The sequence below is a fragment of the Polypterus senegalus genome, chromosome 1, assembly GCF_016835505.1.
Source record: "Polypterus senegalus isolate Bchr_013 chromosome 1, ASM1683550v1, whole genome shotgun sequence".
NCBI classification, from domain to species: domain Eukaryota; kingdom Metazoa; phylum Chordata; class Cladistia; order Polypteriformes; family Polypteridae; genus Polypterus; species Polypterus senegalus.
In genome coordinates this window covers 210,959,854-210,979,738 of record NC_053154.1, presented here as the reverse complement: position 1 = coordinate 210,979,738, position 19,885 = coordinate 210,959,854, and the positions used below count along the sequence as shown (strand labels likewise).

General features: G+C 41.0%; 1 protein-coding gene across 6 annotated transcripts in view; it reads right to left on the bottom strand.

The window, feature by feature from the left end:
* Nucleotides 1-19,206, bottom strand: part of opn4a (opsin 4a (melanopsin)) — a 147,385-nt gene extending 128,179 nt beyond the window's left edge. For all 6 annotated transcript variants that reach the window (XM_039768401.1, XM_039768426.1, XM_039768418.1 and 3 more), the window contains exon 1: nucleotides 18,959-19,206. In XM_039768401.1, the coding sequence (XP_039624335.1) occupies nucleotides 18,959-19,105 (147 nt within the window). In that variant the 5' untranslated portion in view covers nucleotides 19,106-19,206. The remainder of the gene's footprint in view (nucleotides 1-18,958) is intronic.
* Nucleotides 19,207-19,885: the final 679 nt, after the last annotated feature.

Below are 19,885 nucleotides of genomic sequence, written 5' to 3'. Positions count from 1 at the left end.
TCAACGAGCACCTGGAGCACTTACATGTGCCTTATAAAAGGAGCCAGCAGCCAGTACTCCGGGATCCAGAGTTGGGTGGGAGAAGACAAAGCTTGACATTTCCGTACTTGGGGTTGTGCAGTGGTAGCACTCCTACCTCACATCATGGAGACTGCAGTTCATGTTCTGGATACTCTGCCTATGTGGGTTTCCACCGTGCTCCAGTTTCTTCCCGGGTTTAATGGATTGGTGTGTGTGTGTGTGCGTGTGTGTTTACCCTACTATAGACTGGCGCCCTGTCCTGAGATTTTCCCTACCTTGTACCCAATTCTTGAACAAGTTCCAGCTTCCCTGTGACCACACTCTAGACAAGTGATCTTGGAAAATGGATGAATTTTGAATCTGAATATACCTCATTTACAAAACATTTAGATACAAATATAATAATATATAAATATAACATTTTAAAAAATGGGTTAATCATTGGAGACTATTTTAATTTTACAAATTGAATACCAGTTTTAAAAATCAAATTATAGTATGCTTAATTACAGCTCTTTACAATTATAAAAATACAAATCGCTGAAATTCAAAAATGTTTAATCTTTGCAAACTTAAAATCCACTGTTTGGGCTCTTCCCGTGACATGATTGCTGCAAATTATATGAATTGTAAGTCATACATATTGTTATGGACAACCAAGAGCCTTGCCCGGCCGAGATGCTAGTATTGTGGAAGCACCAGGGGTGAGAGTGTGGTCAGCGCATTATCTTTTCCAAGACACTAGAGGGCAACCCTCCTGAGTTGCTGTGGAACCATGGATTCCTGCAGGGCACACTATGGAGTTGGAATTTGCTGCAGCCCCATTGGGTTCTGTGGCAGTTGCCGGGGGAGATGCAGAGCCCTACTTTAGGCTTCTGCCACAACTGGGAGTGATTCGAGACCTCCCCCAGGAGCCACCTGGAATACACCCAGGTGTGGCTTAAAAGGAACCAGTGGCCACTACTCTGAGGGCCAGAGTCAGGAAGAAGAGGACAAAGCTTGCCGGAGGAGGAGTGGAGGCAAAAGAGAGTGAGAGTGAAGAGAAGAAAACAAAAGAAAGTACAGTTTATTTAGTACTGGTGCTTGTGTGCTGTGTGCTGTGTTGCTGTGGGGAGAGAGACAAGAGCACTTTCCCACTACAGTAAATGTGTGATTTATGCTTAAACTTGTGCCTGGTGTTTGCTTGTATCAGGTTAGGGTGGCTGGAGCATCCCATACAGGCCACAATATATACAGTACATACTATATATATATATATATATATATATATATATATATATATATATATATATATATATATATATATATATATATATATATATATATATATATAGTATGTGGTTCATATACGTAAACTATTTTTTATAAACTGCACAAATGACTTCCACATTGTACAATCAGAATTTTCTATAATGTTCACTAATTTCAGAAATATATTAATACTGATACAGAATAACAACAATAATATCACGGTAATATAATACCGTCATAATATATATAGTATTTTATATGCAACTAGCAGACCACGTGCGCTTCGCTGCAGTCACTGTAGTTGGAATAATTATGTATCTACGTGCATCTTATTGAGCTTCTTTATACACAACATTTTTGGTTTGTCCTCCTGGAGCCAAAATATATAAATTTTCTCTATGACTAATTCGTGAACATGCTACATAAAAAATAGAAACGGGAAAAACGGCAACACCGCGTCTACTAAACACTAAGAAACACTAAGTAGAAACACTAAAGGAAAAAATACTATTCAGTAAGTACTGCGTCTAGTAAACAGTAAATCAGTAAAGGAGAGAGGACTAAACACTAAGGAAAAAAGAACGGCAAGACTGCGTCAGCTGCAGAGCTCAGCTCAAAACGAAATGAAGTGAATGAAATGAGGTGAATGGGAGGGGAGATGATCACGTGACTCCACGGTAAGACTGCATCATCTGCAGAGCTCAGCTCAGAGCAAAATTAAGTGAATGAAATGAGGTAAATGGGAGGGGAGATGATCACGTGACTCCCCCACCCGCCTTAACTCTCCATCCCTCCACAAACACAGTCTCTCGGATCCCAACTCTCCTTTATATGTATAGATTCCAAGGTTATAAAGTCATTTTCAAACAGGTTTTTCTATAATGTACACTAATTTCAGAAATAGTTCACGTTAATAGTAATATATAATAACAACAATAATAATCATGCTATAATGAAAAAACTGTCAAGATATTCATAGTATTGACTATGCAATTCAGGAAATGCCAAGGTTATAAACTGCGTGCTGACCAGTTCAGTGATTAGGCAGAAATCCAGCATTGGAGTATTTTTGTTTTCACATATTGCAACGATTCCCAACAGATACATACAGGATCCTTTTAATATCACTGGTGATGGCAATGCACTGGGCTTATGAAATAAGGAACAAAAAGGAAGGAAAAATCTCTGTACATTTTCAAAATCTACATCAGCCCAAAGTCAGGATTAGGATGAATTAGATAAAAAGAAACTTGCAGAAAAGCAAACCGTAATCAAACAAAATTAATACTATGAAGTCGTACCTGAAGAAATTATGCAAAATAAGCAAAGACTTTCCCCATATAGAGTACCTCTGTGAAGCGGAGTGCATTGCATCCTGGGATTTGGATGAACACTGTAACAGGCGCCCTGTGGTGGGCTGGCACCCTGCCCACGGTTTGTTTCCTGCCTTATGCCCTGTGTTGGCTGGGATTGGCTCCAGCAGACCCCTTTGACCCTGTAGTTAGGATATAGCCGGTGGGATAATGGATGGATGTAAAGGGCTTGTGCAGGTTCCAAAACATTAAGACCAAATATCACTAGTATGTGAAAATAATTTAAAAGGATTAAAAATGAACAGGGTTAATGAGAGTCAAACAGATGTGTTGAGTATTCATTCAGGATCTGTATTGTTTAAAAAAAAAATTGTTAATTTGAGATCTGGTTGAGCTCCCAGTTGAGGAGCCCACACAAAAGGATCCATAACTGGGAACTCAACTAGATATCATATTGTTGAGATAATAGCATGAAATTAAGTGAGCGAAATACCAGGAAGATGACAAAAAATGGACCTACATTAAAGATAAACTGGTGTATGGCCGACTGTTTATCCCGGCCAATACCCCCAAGCCGCCAGGTGGAGCCCTCCCTGCAGTATGGAGGTTCCCAGAAGACCAGCAGGGCATCATGGACATTGCAGTTTTTATACACAGCCCTGCTGGATGCCATGGGGGCCACTAGGTGACGCTGCAGGGAGGAACAACAGTTATTTACCCTACGCCCCAGAAGTACGTCCGAGTCACATGGACAAGGGGAATGACGTGCTTCCAGGGTGAAGAAAAGGACTTTTTAACTGACCCGGAAATGATAAAGAATCACATGGACTGGTGATTGAAGCACTTCCGGGTCAGGGACTATAAAAGGACTCTAGGAGCTCCCAGACGGCGAGCTGAGCTGGGTGGTAGAAGGGCAACGCGTCTGGGAGTGGTGGAGAGTATTATTGTTATTATTATTGGTTTGTTTATGAGTATTGTGGAGGAGAGGATGCTTTGTGCACTGTGCAGAATTAATAAAGTCAACATTTAGACTTTCACTTGGTGTCTGGAGTCTTGGACAGGGGTTCAAGGGAGAGATAGCGCCCCCTATCTGTCTCACTGGAAATACAGATAAAGAATAAGGGTTCAAGAAATTGGTTTTCCACTGAATTTAAGGAAGTGAACAGAACAAAATGGGCTCTTATTCTCAGTTTAAATATTAGCATTAAATAAGGATCACAGACAGTTGTCAACAGAAACATCTGGAAAGGTGAATGAGTGTTCATAACTTGAGGTAAGAAGGCAACTGCTGCTGTAGTGAAAGAAAAAGAAACATGAGCAGTGAATGAGCAGAGCAAACAGATGGCTGCTCTTGCTCCACCTCTGGTTCATGGAAGTTTTTTTTTCTGCAATGATTTTTTTTTTTTTACATGACATAATATTCTTAATTAAGAAACAAATAGGTTCCTGAATCTGGGTGTAGTATATATCTCTACTAGTCAGGTCTACGCCACCACATCAACTTTGGGAAGCTGCCTGAGGTGGTACGAAAGCCTCTGTGCTTACTTGGGCACTGGGTGATTTTTATGGTATAGATACAGCTCTTTTAATAAACCAACTTTGTTCGTTTGACCTGTGGGTACGTCTCCAAAATTCTTCATTCTATTTAGAATGGCTAATTATACATTAGCAGGAGCATGGTATGCTGTCTTTATGGTTATTACCTTGGCATTTCTACCCATTCCTCCATCCATCCATTGTAATTCCCCTCCCACAAGCAACCGAATCCTGTTCTGATGCCATCAGGGACAAGGCCAGAATTAAAGCTGGACAGCACAGCAATATCATACCATCCATTTTCTTAACACCTTTACTGGTTGCACTGCTAAAACGATTTCTGCTTAGATCGCCATCAAACAACACTTTGTGATGCTCTTCACATGAATTTAAGAATATTTTGCCATATCACCATATGCTACAGTGTTGATAGAGTCTCAGTGGGCAACTAGGTGTTTTTATTTGTTTTTTAAATAAGCTTGTTACATGGAAGATCAGCACCTGAAGTGATATCTCACCAAGCCCATGGGAGGGCCAAGTGTGAAAAGCCCTACAAGAGTTGTCAATATTTAATGGCACTAAAACCTTTATATGAAGGCCATCTCAGTGTCAAGAATCTTACTCTCAGTGGACTATAGTTTTAAAAAATCTCAGTTATCATTTAGTGAAAGCATGGAAAGCTTCACTTGAAGTGCATGGCTGAGACTAAAAACATAACTTACTTTATATCTCAAAATATCTGGAGATTAATTTTAAAATTGAAAAACATCTTTCTAAAATGTACATCAGTTTCAATTAGGTAGGCTTTACATGGTAAATGTAGCATCTATAAATCTAGCAGTAGTTAGTGCTCCAGTTCACAAATGTACGATTACGTGTTTGAATCCCACACCCTGTTGCATTCCCTGAGGAGATGACACATTCTCCCCGTACAGTCCTGCAACACAACTGGCTTTCATATGCTGTGAGAGCAGACCTGAGTCTCCAGTCCCAAGTACTTATGAGTTATACCAGGCTAGAACAAGTGTGTAGGACTTTTGACTTTCCATACAAGGTATTTAGATACCAGACAAAATAGAAGAACATATGGATTATACATATGTTACACCATCCATACAGAACTTGATTAAACTTTTGACAAGAACAGGCCATTCAGCTAGTTGTAGCTTGTTCATCCTACTTACCTAACAAAATATCATCCATCTGGATTCTAAAGGTCCCCAAAGTACCGACATCTACCTCCTTGCTTTGTAATTTATTTTACACTAGCAAAATATCCGCGCTTCGCAGCGGCGAAGTACTGCCTTAAAATTTATTAAGAAGAAAATTAAACCTTTTTAAACTGAGGGAAAATATACCAATAATAATTTGCTAAGGATCTCTTTGTATACCACATTGTCAGTTCGGCCATTCGGTTGTAATATGACCAAGTTGTGCTCACATGCAGATCCATAGGTGAAGGGCTTAAGCATTTCACTCTTCTAGTGCTCCTGTGTAGTATAATTATCTCCTGTACCATCATCAGTCCACACCTTGAACCTGTCCCAGTCATTCAGTACATAAGACACAATGTTCCTCCGGATATCAAGAGTGAGCCTGATATGGCTGTGCAATATGTAACAAAGAGAATGGAAAAGGTAGGTGCCATCTCCGGGCATGGAAACCACTCGGTAAGTGACAGTTCATTGATCGATAGTGATCACCTCGATAGACATGTTAATGGTAGTACGGTTGGAATGATAAAGGAAATGGGTACCTGAACAATGTAAAGTAAGTCTAAAATACCTACACAATAACTATAATCATAATAAACGAACAATAAAACAGTGGAGAAGCCGTGGATTAAATAAAAAGGCTGTAGTTATCAGCAGGGAGACATGAATCCCGTGGCGAAGCAAGGAAGGGAATGTAGAGACTGGAGCAACGGACGGCCTTAAATAGGCAGGCAGTTAACAACATGGGAGGCGTTGGGATGGGGGACCCAATGCCGCTTCACACGGTGACCGAGCTGCAGGCTATGGATATACTGTATATATGTACGTAAGTAGGATTCAGTTTGCGTTGGGAACCTGCGTACCAAATTTCTTGAAGATGGGCCCATAAGTAACAAAGACCATTGAAAAGTTCAATATGGCGGCCAACAGTGGCATCATACCACCGAAATAAGTATGTACATCGGTTTCGGTTAACGCAGGGAAGCCGCCTACCAAATTTTGTGAAGATGGGGCCATAAATAAGAAAGTTCAACATGGCGGACGTTGTTGACCGTTATGACCGTTACGTGTAGAATTTCGAAATGAAACCTGCTTAACTTTTGTAAGTAAGCTGTAAGGAATAAGCCTGCAAAATTTCAGCCTTCTACCTACATGGGAAGTTGGAGAATTAGTGATGAGTGAGTGAGTGAGTCAGTCAGTCAGTCAGTCAGTCAGTCAGTCAGTCAGTCAGTGAGGGCTTTGCCTTTTATTATTATAGATTTATGGCTGTCTTATGTGAAGAAAAATGTTCTAGTATTTGTGTGGAATTTATCATAAACCATTTACTATCTGTGATCCAGTGTTCTTTTTGAAGAAGTTTTTTTTTAATAACATCTGTGATCTACTGTACTAATTCCTATCATAATTTTGAACCCTCCTTATTGTGTATTCAAATCTAAATTTTTACTTCCTATGTGTAACACTTCACATTTACTTCATTTCATCTGCCACAAATCTGCCCAAGTCTGAATTCTTTCCAAGTCCTTTTGTAATAATTTGGCTATTTATTAAATATCTATGATTACACCTGGTTTTGTGTCATCAGCAGACTTAACCTGGATGTTATTTATACAATTATAAAGCTCATTTATGTATTTTAAAAAAAGCAGTGGGTCCCGGCATTGATACCCAAGGTACACCACTTTTAACACTACCTGCTTGGGCCATGTGAACGAGGTTTATTGCTGTAATGCTAATGAGTGACACCTTTGCATTATGTGCAGTGAATTAGTGAAAATAACACTAAATCCTTTAGATGCATCCTGTTGGGAAACTGAAGCCCTGACATGACTACTCTAAAGTTGGTAAATCTGGCTAACACAGTAGTAACCGCCACCACCTTTTCCTAGCAAACACCTCAATTATAAGAGTGGTCAATTCAATGAGTGACGCTGAGAGGAAGCAGCAAAACAGGCGGATATTTTTGAAGAGGAAAAGCCCATCGGGATCGGGTGCATATTATTATTTATATTACTAAACAAAGGTTGTATATATGCACAGATGCCAGAGGCCAGAAGCACCGAAAGCGTACGTGCACAGAGCCTCAGCGCCCCAGAGTCAAACCCAGCGGCTTCCCAGAGTCAGCAGATGGCGCCCAAACAACACAACACAACCTGTAAACTAAACTTCAGGTCACAATACAACCGCCGCCCGAACACGAACGCGCACACCACCGCATATACAACCTTCGTTTAGTAATGTTTGTATATATGCACGAATGACAGATGCCAGAAGCAAGCCGTGCACAATACAACCGCCGCCTGAACGCGAGCGCTCACACCACCACATATAAAACCTATTGACATTGACCAGATAAATAACCAAGTGCTTCCTGGAGAAAGCCACGTCTTTCTAAGTACTGACAGTGTTGATTCTGAACATGAAACTGAGCATCTTAATTTCCCATATATTTAGTATATTTGAACACTATTAACCCGGCCAAATTACCACAACACACTCTTAACCTTAAAGTAGGGACAATAGTCATGCTATTAAGAAACCTTAATACTAAACAAGGTTTATGCAACGGTACACGGTTGGTCGTGAACAGCATGAGAGAAAATGTTATTGAGGCACAAGTGCTTACGGGATCCCATACTGACAATACTGTTTTGATTCCCAGAATTGACATTACAAGTTCTGACCTGGAATTACCTTTTAAACTTAAACAACGTCAATTTCCCATTAAGGCTGCATTTGCTATGACGATCAACAAATCCCAAGGACAAACCATGGACAAAGTAGGGATTTACCTATCTGAGCCTGTATTTGGACATGGACAACTTTATGTTGCCTTTTCAAGAGTCTGGCGTTCATGTGACGTTAAAGTGAAGGTTTCAACTACTCCCTACCAGGGAGAACTGATTCAACGACAGGAAACCATCTTTACAAAAAATGTTGTTTATAAGGAAATTTTTGATTAACTATTTTGAATTTACCATTTTATACATTTTTTGTTTCCAATTTACTTTATTTAAACCTTTGTACTCCGATATTTTTTTTACTTATGAGTTCAACAACTCAAAGACATTTTGGACTTAAATGATATAACAATTAAATTTCAACTTTAGTTTTAATAAATTGGTTAATTTTAGTACAAATATATTTATTTAAATAAATGAAAACTTTCCCAGGATGCTCCCATCCTCCATGATTTGTCATCCCTCCAAAGATCGGAGGGAACAGAAAGTGATTGCCATTGTTGGATTTGCGATTCTTTAGAGAATCGGGGGTTTACTGGTACCACACCAACCCGTGCATCAAATCAAAAACACAGCTAGTTGTTATCTCTTATATATATTTCTCTTCTGGTTCGTCCTGCTTCCTCTTCAAACCCAGTCCCACCCACATGCAGCCCACATGGCATTTCTTGATTCCTATTTGTCCTCTTCCAAACCCTTCCCCATGCTACCTGCGGCCTCCCATAGACCCCCACACCACTTTTCTTGAGTCCTATTCCTCCTTCGGACTACCACTTTCCCCGCTCCTCGCTCATGACCCCAATGATGTCACATCACCGCCCGATATTTAGCCTGACCGTGTGACCTTTCACTTCGGCCATGTCTGCGCCCTGGAGTATTTTCTGTAGCCTGCTACAGGAAGATACTCTCTCGACTATTGCCATTGGTTTCACTTCTTGCTATTTTCATTATACTGCAACGGTTGTTTCCTAAGCCTTTGTTATAAAATGAACGACAGTATTTTCTCTGTCAATGGGTTTTTGTACAACATCATCTGTATTCCGGGATCCGGCAACTGCCTGTTCCTATCAGTGGGTTATTTCTTGACACAAACAGGTTGATGAAGGCAATGCACTCTCACTACAACATAGGACAGTAGATTCCATTGTATTACATTGGGACAAATTTGGAGACGTTCTTCCTGTTATTCTTTCCAACACAAGTCGAGTTATCACAACAAGTCACGAACACTATCAATACATGGCAACATCTACAATTTATGGTGGTGAAGCTGAAATTCAAGCTGTTTCCGAGATTAGATCTTTCGACTCATTATCTGTCGTCTCCAGAAAAATACCTATTCATAACTACGTCTTTCAAGAAGTATTTCTGAATTCCTTTCTCACCATTTTCCTTTCCTATTCTTACACCGCCGTATGCTATGGCAGGCATCCACTTGTATAGAATATTTTTTTTATTTCACATACCACCTATTAACTGAATTATGTCATTTTCCAAGAATAACACTGTGAACCTGACCATGTGACACCAAATCCACCACTTAAGGCAATGAGCTACCACGTACCCTTTCCTGTGAGTTGTTGAGTAAGAACCTCCCTTTTTTCCATTTTTTATGGATGTGTTGAGTGATGGGATAAAAGGTTATTCCCCCATTTTTGCTGATGACATTGTGTTGATAGCACCATAAAACAGGAAGTGGAGAGGAAGCTGGAAGAACAGACAAGAGATTTGAAAAATAAAGGATTGAAGATAAATAGGAAGAAGGTAGAATATATTAGGTTTAATGATGATCAGGCTTCAGAAGTTAGGGTGCAAGGAGAGCTACCAAAACACGAGGATACGTTTAAATATCCAGAATCAGTGGTAGCCCAAGATGGAAAATTAGATGCAGAAATAACCCATAGAGTTCAGTGTAGATGGAACAACTGGAAGAAGGTATCAGGAGTATTGTGTAATTAAAGAATTAAGGCAAAGATTAAAGATAAGGTTTTTAAGACAGTCTTAAGACTAGAAATGATGTATGGAGCTGAGACATGGGCAGTAAAGGGAGCATAGGAGAAGAAGTTGGATGTGGCAGAAATGAGAATGTTGAGATGTGTGCAGTTACAAAAAAGGACAGAACAAGAAATTAAACAATCAGAGGTACAACAAAAATGGGAGAGATATCTAAGAAAGTGCAGGAAAGAAGGTTTATGTGGTATGGATGTGTGATGAGGAGAGACAATGAATATGTGAACAAAAGAATGATGGAAATGGAAGTTCAGGGGAAAAGAAGATGATGGTGGCAAAGTGGAGGTGGTTGGATATAGTAAAAGAAGATCTGAAGGAAAAGGACTTGATAGGCATGTAGGTGCAGCACAAAACTGTATGGAGAAGGTTGATCAAGCACATCAACACCACATAGATGAAGAGGAAGAAGAAAATGAAAAAGAAGAAGACTTTCACCAGCTAGTTATTCATCGTTACTGTTTCCACAATGAAATATCTTATGTATTCTGGAAGTAGACCATTATACAGTGAATCTGGTTAGTAGGCATTTAACCGGAGCATTGTCTTAGATCATTATTTCCACTGCCTAAAAAGCCAAATTAAGAAGTATAAATGTCATTAGCCAACATACAAATATGCAATGGATATACGGGGGTGGGCAATAGTAGATTTACAGTTGTGAGCACATGAGGCCAGCAATTTGAGCACTTATGGGACAGTACCTTAGTGCACTGTGACATTCTTTTGAGTTAATAATATTAATAATGCTATTGCGTTAATAAAAATATTGTAATCATAATCTGTGTTTTTCCGTACAAACAACTGAAAACCTACTTTTACCCATCCCTGTATGTATATGGAATTTGTACCTCCTCTCCTTGTCTGAATCAGTTTTTCCAGAAAACAACAGTATCCTGCAAAGAAGATTGTGATTGACTATTAGGCAACTATGAAATGGCCAAGTGTGAGTGAAAGTTGCCCTCCTTTTCCATTGGAGTTGAAGGGATATTCTCCAACTCCCTGAGACCTGATATGTAAAGGAAGGTTGCAGAAAAGGTAATTAAGGTTTATCCTATTTACCAGGGCCATCATGACTACTGTCAGCAGTGACATGCCAGTCCATTCATGCCTAGAGTTGTGCATACTGTACACGGAGGCAATGCAGAGATGTCAATCAACTCAACTGCAATCCACTGAGGAAACTGACATTAACATGAGAAGGGAGTTCAAATTAAACCCAGGACTGGATTGAACCAGGAATTCAAGGGCTGTGGGTTGGCACCACAACAGCAATGCTAGGCACTCAGGCTTCAAAAGTTATTCTGTAGCTCATCCAGTGCACGGTGAAGCTATGAGTGCAGGGCTTGGGTTTGATGCCAAGGTGGAGGAAAGACAGCAGCAGCACTGAAAGTAAATCTGATCTCACAAAAATATCTGTGTGTCTATTTGTGTACATGTGTGTATATTTCAGTCTGAATGTATGCGTGTCTCTTGTTAGTGTCTATACTGTGCATCTATAGCTATGAAGCAAACTTCTGTTTGCTTGTTCTACAGACTTGAAAATTGGCACATGAAATAGCTTTCACATAAGGCAGGTTTTTGATATAAAACTTTCAGTTATGGCAATGGAGGCAGTTTGGCATTGGAGTGATTGGCAAGAAATACTGCAGGGAAACAGTAACATGCAGATTATGATTGTGGTGTGATGGTTAGCTTTTCAACACAGATATCCAGGTTTGACTCCCATCCACGATATTTAACATTTTCTTTCATCCAGCATCTCAGTGGCTCCAAGCTGGAGACCTTTATTGCCATTTGAGGTTACAAACATAATCGTTCACCGTTACTCAACCTTTACAACCTTGCAGACACTGTATCTCTGTTGTATATGAAGTTATACTCTGCTAACCAGAAATCATAACCCCACAGCTCAGCCAAATTTCATATTGAATTGGGATTAAAGATTATATTTAGTCTCTTCATCATCATGTTTATAACTATAAACTTACACTGGACTTTGGAAATAACATCCAGACCAAGCCAAGAAATACAGCTATATCTCAATAAAAAAATAATAATTTGCCATTTTTTGGCATCACTCAAAAGCAGATATAGAGATTTTCATGAAAACTGGAGGATGACTTGTGGGGAGTTAAACTTAGGATACAGGCTGTTTGGCATCTGGGTTCAGTAATGGGAAAGGCACAGTGTATCTGATATCATGAGGCTGCTGTTGTTGGTATTATGTTACAATGTCAGAGGCTAACTGTAAAATGGATTAGTTGAAGGTGAGTGACAGTTCAGACAGAGTGGTTCAGAGGCCAAAAATTTAACAGAATGTGATAAAAGGTAATTCATATTTACGCCATAGATTCCTCTCATCGTATAAGTTTCCCCTTCCATTTCAAAGGGCTGCATTTTCCTGTAAATATGTTTTACAGTCAGATATCTCTGATAAGACAGGCAACTACCCAAATAAGTGAATATAAAGTAATATTTACAACAACATTTTGAAATAAAACTTTTGCAAAGGCAGTTAACATAGCTAGCTATATACAGTCCCAGTTCTCTCCTGCGTCTCCTCATGTCACTCAGGAAGGGAGCAAAGGCAATATAAACATAGGCATACTGGATGGGGAACTCTTGATGTCTCAAAGCATGATCTTCATTTTTCCAAAATGAGGGCCATGCCCAATATGGGCAGCAAGGAATGAGGGCCCAACCAACCCTTTCCAGTCTGATGACCTAGACTCCACATGTACAGTAAAAAGAGTAACTGGAATCCTTGACTGGAGTCAATTTACTTCTGAAGACTGAGAGAGAGAAGGAAATTCACCCCTTTTTGGGTGTTGATACTGCATTAAGAGGACATTAAGCTCCTATCGTTAGAAGGAGGGCTACATCATGTTGAGTTGTAAACCAAAAAAAAATAAAATAAAGATTAGAGCCTTAAAATTCTCTTACTAAGGCTTGCATTGGAATGTTTGTGCAGTATGAAATAGACATGCAGGCTGATTATTACAACAGCTTTATTAACTCAAAAGAATGTTACAATGGCACAGTTCACTTAGGTACAATCTCGTAAGTGCTCAAATTGCTGGCCTCACATACTCACAACTGCAAACCTAGCTTTGCCAACCCCTGCATATATGTGTGTGCATGTGTGTTAATGTAAATAGGGGTGGCACAATGACACAATGGTAGTGCTACTGCCTCATAGTAAAGAGACTAGGTTCACATCCCAGGTTCTCCCTGCATGGAGTTGGCGTATTCTCTCCATGTCTGTGTGAGTTTCCTCCCACAGTTCAAAGACATGCAGGGTAAGTAGACTGGAGATTCTAAATTGGCTCTAGTGTGTCGTTTTGTGTAAGTACAGTGCATCCGGAAAGTATTCACAGCGCATCACTTTCTCCACGTTTTGTTATGTTACAGCCTTATTCCAACATGGATTAAATTCATTTTTTCCTCAGAATTCTACACACAACACCCCATAATGACAATGTGATAAAAGTTTACTTGATATTTTTGCAAATTTATTAAAAATAAAAAAACTGAGAAATCACATGTACAGTGGTGTGAAAAACTATTTGCCCCCTTCCTGATTTCTTATTCTTTTGCATGTTTGTCACACAAAATGTTTCTGATCATCAAACACATTTAACCATTAGTCAAATATAACACAAGTAAACACAAAATGCAGTTTTTAAATGATGGTTTTATTATTTAGGGAAAAAAATCCAAACCTACATGGCCCTGTGTGAAAAAGTAATTGCCCCTTGTTAAAAATAACCTAACTGTGGTGTATCACACCTGAGTTCAATTTCCGTAGCCACCCCAGGCCTGATTACTGCCACACCTGTTTCAATCAAGAAATCACTTAAATAGGAGCTGCCTGACACAGAGAAGTAGACCAAAAGCACCTCAAAAGCTAGACATCATGCCAAGATCCAAAGAAATTCAGGAACAAATGAGAACAGAAGTAATTGAGATCTATCAGTCTGGTAAAGGTTATAAAGCCATTTCTAAAGCTTTGGGACTCCAGCGAACCACAGTGAGAGCCATTATCCACAAATGGCAAAAACATGGAACAGTGGTGAACCTTCCCAGGAGTGGCCGGCCGACCAAAATTACCCCAAGAGCGCAGAGACGACTCATCCGAGAGGTCACAAAGACCCCAGGACAACGTCTAAAGAACTGCAGGCACTTGCCTCAATTAAGGTCAGTGTTCACGACTCCACCATAAGAAAGAGACTGGGCAAAAACGGCCTGCATGGCAGATTTCCAAGACGCAAACCACTGTTAAGCAAAAAGAACATTAGGGCTCGTCTCAATTTTGCTAAGAAACATCTCAATGATTGCCAAGACTTTTGGGAAAATACCTTGTGGACTGATGAGACAAAAGTTGAACTTTTGGAAGGCAAATGTCCGTTACATCTGGCGTAAAAGGAACACAGCATTTCAGAAAAAGAACATCATACCAACAGTAAAATATGGTGGTGGTAGTGTGATGGTCTGGGGTTGTTTTGCTGCTTCAGGACCTGGAAGGCTTGCTGTGATAGATGGAACCATGAATTCTACTGTCTACCAAAAATCCTGAAGGAGAATGTCCGCCATCTGTTCGTCAACTCAAGCTGAAGCGATCTTGGGTGCTGCAACAGGACAATGACCCAAAACACACCAGCAAATCCACCTCTGAATGGCTGAAGAAAAACAAAATGAAGACTTTGGAGTGGCCTAGTCAAAGTCCTGACCTGAATCCAATTGAGATGCTATGGCATGACCTTAAAAAGGCGGTTCATGCTAGAAAACCCTCAAATAAAGCTGAATTACAACAATTCTGCAAAGATGAGTGTGCCAAAATTCCTCCAGAGCGCTGTAAAAGACTCATTGCAAGTTATTGCAAATGCTTGATTGCAGTTATTGCTGCTAAGGGTGGCCAAACCAGTTATTAGGTTCAGGGGGCAATTACTTTTTCACACAGGGCCATGTAGGTTTGGATTTTTTTTTCTCACTAAATAATTTTAAAATTATTTAAAACTGCATTTTGTGTTTACTTGTGTTATATTTGACTAATGGTTAAATGTGTTTGATGATCAGAAACATTTTGTGTGACAAACATGCAAAAGAATAAGAAATCAGGAAGGGGGCAAATACTTTTTCACACCACTGTACATAAGTATTCACAGCCTTTGCTCAATACTTTGTCGATGCACCTTTGGCAGCAATTACAGCCTCAAGTCTTTTTGAATATGATGCCACAAGCTGGCACACCTATCTTTGGCCAGTTTCGCCCAATCCTCTTTGCAGCACCTCTCAAGCTCCATCAGGTTGGATGTGAAGCGCGCTGCACCGCCATTTTAAGATCTCTCCAGAGATGTTCAATCGAATTCAAGTCTGTGCTCTGGCTGGGCCACTTAAGGACATTCACAGAGTTGTCCTGAAGCCACTCCTTTGATATCTTGGCTGTGCTTAGGGTCGTTGCCCTGCTGAAAGATGAACCGTCGCCCCAGTCTGAGGTCAAGAGCGCTCTGGAGCAGGTTTTCATCCAGGATGTCTCTGTACATTGCTGCAGTCATCTTTCCCTTTATCCTGACTAGTCTCCCAGTTCCTGCTGCTGATAAACATCCCCACAGCATGATGCTGCCACCACCATGCTTCACTGTAGGGATGGTATTGGCCTGGTGATGAGCGGTGCCTGGTTTCCTCCAAACGTGACGCCTGGCATTTACACCAAAGAGTTCAATCTTTGTCTCATCAGACCAGAGAATTTTGTTTCTCATGGTCTGAGAGTCCTTCAGGTGCCTTTTGGCAAACTGCAGGCGGGCTGCCATGTGCCTTTACTAGGGAGTGGCTTCCGTTGGCCACTCTACCATACAGGCCTGATTGGTGGATTGCTGCAGAGATGGTTGTCCTTCTGGAAGGTTCTCCTCTCTCACAGAGGACCTCTGGAGCTCTGCAGAGTGACCATCGGGTTCTTGGTAACCTCTCTGACTAAGGCCCTTCTCCCCCTAACACTCTGTTTAGATGGCCGGCCAGCTCTAGGAAGAGTCCTGGTGATTTCGAACTTCTTCCACTTACGGATGATGGAGGCCACTGTGCTCATTGGGACCTTCAAAGCAGCAGAAATTTTTCTGTAACCTTCCCCAGATTTGTGCCTCGAGACAGTCCTGTCTTGGAGGTCTACAGACAATTCCTTTGACTTCATGCTTGGTTTGTGCTCTGACATGAACTGTCAACTGTGGGACCTTATATAGACAAGTGTGTGCCTTTCCAAATCATGTCCAATCAACTGAATTTACCACAGGTGGACTCCAATTAAGCTGCAGAAACATCTGAAGGATGATCAGGGGAAACAGGATGCACCTGGATTCAATTTTGAGCTTCATGGCAAAGGCTGTGATATACTTATGTACATGTGCTTTCTCAGTTTTTTATTTTTAATAAATTTGCAAAAATCTCAAGTAAACTTTTTTCATGTTGTCATTATGGGGTGTTGTGTGTAGAATTCTGAGGAAAAAAATGAATTGAATCCATTTTGGAATAAGGCTGTAACATAACAAAATGTGGAAAAAGTGATGCGCTGTGAATACTTTCCGGATGCGCTGTATGTTTAACCTGCAATGGACTGACACTATTGTTCTGCCTTGTGACTTACGCTTGTTGGGATAGGCTCTATATACCATGCTCAGAATTAACCAGGGTTAGATAATGGTATTTTTAGTGTGAATATATATTGAGGCTGATGGCCAGGACCCTTGCCCGGCCAGGACACCTCTCCCTTGTATGGACCGTCTGGGAACAAGCCTGGTCAGGACCGCACCTTCCCTAGAACGCTAGATGGCAGGCCTCCTGGGCTACAGCGGTGCCTAGGACTCCCACAGGGCTTCATTGGAGTTGGAGTTTGGTGCAGCCCTGTTGGGATCCATGGGCGCCACCAGGGGGTGCTGTAGCTGCTGCTCAGCCCTTGTCTATACAAGGGAGAGGCGTCCCAGCCGGGCAAGGGCCCAGGCCACAATATATATATCAAACTAGGGGGCTTTGCCCCCTGCTTGCTTCACTCTCCAACCCCCTACATTCCCCCTCCCACCATGTCTCTGCCGCTCGCATTGTGAAGAGGGGGGCTGAACGCACCCCAAGAAGATGCGGTCGCTCCTCCGAAACACCCTCTTAAGCAATGATACAATGGGAAACAAATCCAGTTGTTTTTTTTTACCTCCTCTTTGCTCAATCAGCTGCTGGCTTGCTGCTGTGCTGTGTGATCTGCACCTCTTACAGCGCTTTGAACATTTAAAAGCCTGTACAGCAGCTGTCCCTTTGTCTCACTGCCTTGTCTCGCGGGACGTTAAAGTGTCTCTCTGAGAACATCACGTCTCATCTCCTTCCAAGATTTTTTTTTTATAATAGAGAGATTTGTGTAATAAAAATGTCTATAGGCTTCCCCTAAATTAGAAACAACTACTCTGAGAAAATTTCAGTATGCAAAGAGAGTAATACAATACCCTTTATCCCCATTCCCATGGCACTTTTACTTCATCCTAAAAGATGGGCTGGTTAATATTGGCAACTCCAAATTCACCTGTGTGAGTGTGAATATGGTGTGTGTAAGTGTGAATGGACATTGAGCTGAACTTGCATCCAGGCTTGTTTTTTCTTGTCACAAACCTGAATTGAACTAAACAGTTTTATAAATTTAAATTTTATACTTTTATACTTCTGTATAAATACTGTATATATATATATGTGTGTGTGTGTGTGTGTAAGCCTGGATCTGCACCTGTCATGACCCATGTAACCAAGACCAATTATGACAATTATTTTATTGTCTCACACAAATCTCCTGTTTCTCATATTCTCAAATGTACAGGGTAGACATGATAAAAAAAATATTGTGATTTTTTTTTAGATTTCCAACCATTTTTCTGTACCAAAAAATGTATGTATTTCTCCAATATGCATGTTTGTGTTTATGTATGTTTTAGATAACCGATGCTGTATTTCCACGTCACAATTAGGCACCATACTATGCTTTGCAGTACATGTATAAAAGCTAAAACTGCGACACCATTCACTGTTCAGTTCCTTTTTGGACAGTTAAAACTGATGCTACCCGAGTCCCACTAACAGGCAATGAACACTTAGAGAGTGAGCGTGCAACATAAAAAGGTGCAATCATGTGAACAGAATTTCAGCCTCTCACACACAGTCTGATTACATGATGGAGTCTAACAGTTAATTTAGAACTAATAAATGGAGTTAGCTGTGGAATCACCTAGAGGAGACTTGGGACTGGGGATGGTCCTGTTACAGTGTGACAAGAGGGGCCCTCGCAGACCAAGGTATCCTCTACAGCCAGCATTGTCAGTAGGGCACTTAGCATTATGTGGGGCTAGTCAGTATACATCATCTATACAGGGGGCAAAAAAACACACAAACGTTCAAAATTCAACAGCAGCAACACATTCAAAAATAATAAAACAAAAACCAGAGTAGTCATCAATCACCCTAAATGCACAACAGTGTGATAAAGTTGGAGGCAAAGGCAAAAAATAGGACTATCAGAATACACAGTACAAGTAATAGAAATAAGAGGAGCTAAGATTAATGCGGTCAAGTAAAGTCTGAAATAAGGATGGACCCACTGCCTAAGTTTTAAAAGTGGCAGTTATTGTGCAGTCGGCATTGAAAAGACTGCACTGCTTCTGCTTAGTTTCTCAACTCTCGTTTTCAAGAAAACCCAACCCTGAGGGGTGTTGTAAAAACTTGGGTTTTAAACCGTATAGAGGAGGAAGAGACCATCAAAACCTTTGTTGTTGTAATTCCAGCTGCTGCACCCTCATAGTTTGGACGACATTATATGTGCCTTAAAGTAAGACAGAGAAAAAATGGAACTCACCGTGGCGGACAAGGGTGGCAAGTCCACCAACCTGTAAGCACCGACTATGGAGTTGTTCCAAGCCAAGAGTGTCTCCACAATCCGGGTGCAGTTGGGGTCCTGTGGAGGGCAGGAGATGCCTCGCCGGATGGGCTGAGAGATGCTCATTTTCTTGCAGTGTCAATTGCAGTTGTGCCAGAGAGTTCAGTCCTTTTCCCTTAGAGGGTGGCAGCTGTGCAGCAGCAGCAGCAGCAGTCAGTTCTCCTGGAGAGTGCAGCCGACCAGAGATCAGCCGCTCTAAGGCTAAGCCATCCATCCTCCTTTTTTTTTTATAGAGGAGCTTGCACATGCTCTGTGCCTGCCCAGCTACGTTCAATTCAAAAAGCGCATTCATTAGTGGAGTCCGCTCAGCCTCTCCTCTCTGAGCCCCAGCTCTACACTGTGCAGGCTTTCAATTCCTAAACAGAAATCTTGTTCTGATTTGAAAGCTTGTGAATGCTTAGCTCTCTCTTGATCCTTTCAGCATGCTCCGCCTGTAGGCTATGGCGTCCCAGGGCTGTAGTCTTCTGATTTGGGACTCCCGATCTCACTGATTCGGAGTTAGTGTGACCCTGGAATGATGCCTCCACAGCCCGTATGAGCGCCTCTTCTGTAAGAGACACACAGTCAGCTGCTAACTTGTGCAGTTCCCCACTCCTCAAGGCAGTATTGGCAGCTGAATGTTGTTTGTTTCGGCCTGAAGTTCACTGAAGACTTGCAGTAATCCATATTTTCTCCCATGTACATGAGCTGTTTCAAATAACTGGTCTCAATGAAAGATAATATGTGCAAAGATGGATTAATACACCGTGCACTTTGGAGGACTGCTACCATCCTAGGGCTGTTTCCTGCTTTGGGCACAGTGCTGCCAGGATAGGTACCAGCCTCATTTAACCCTAAACTTGATTA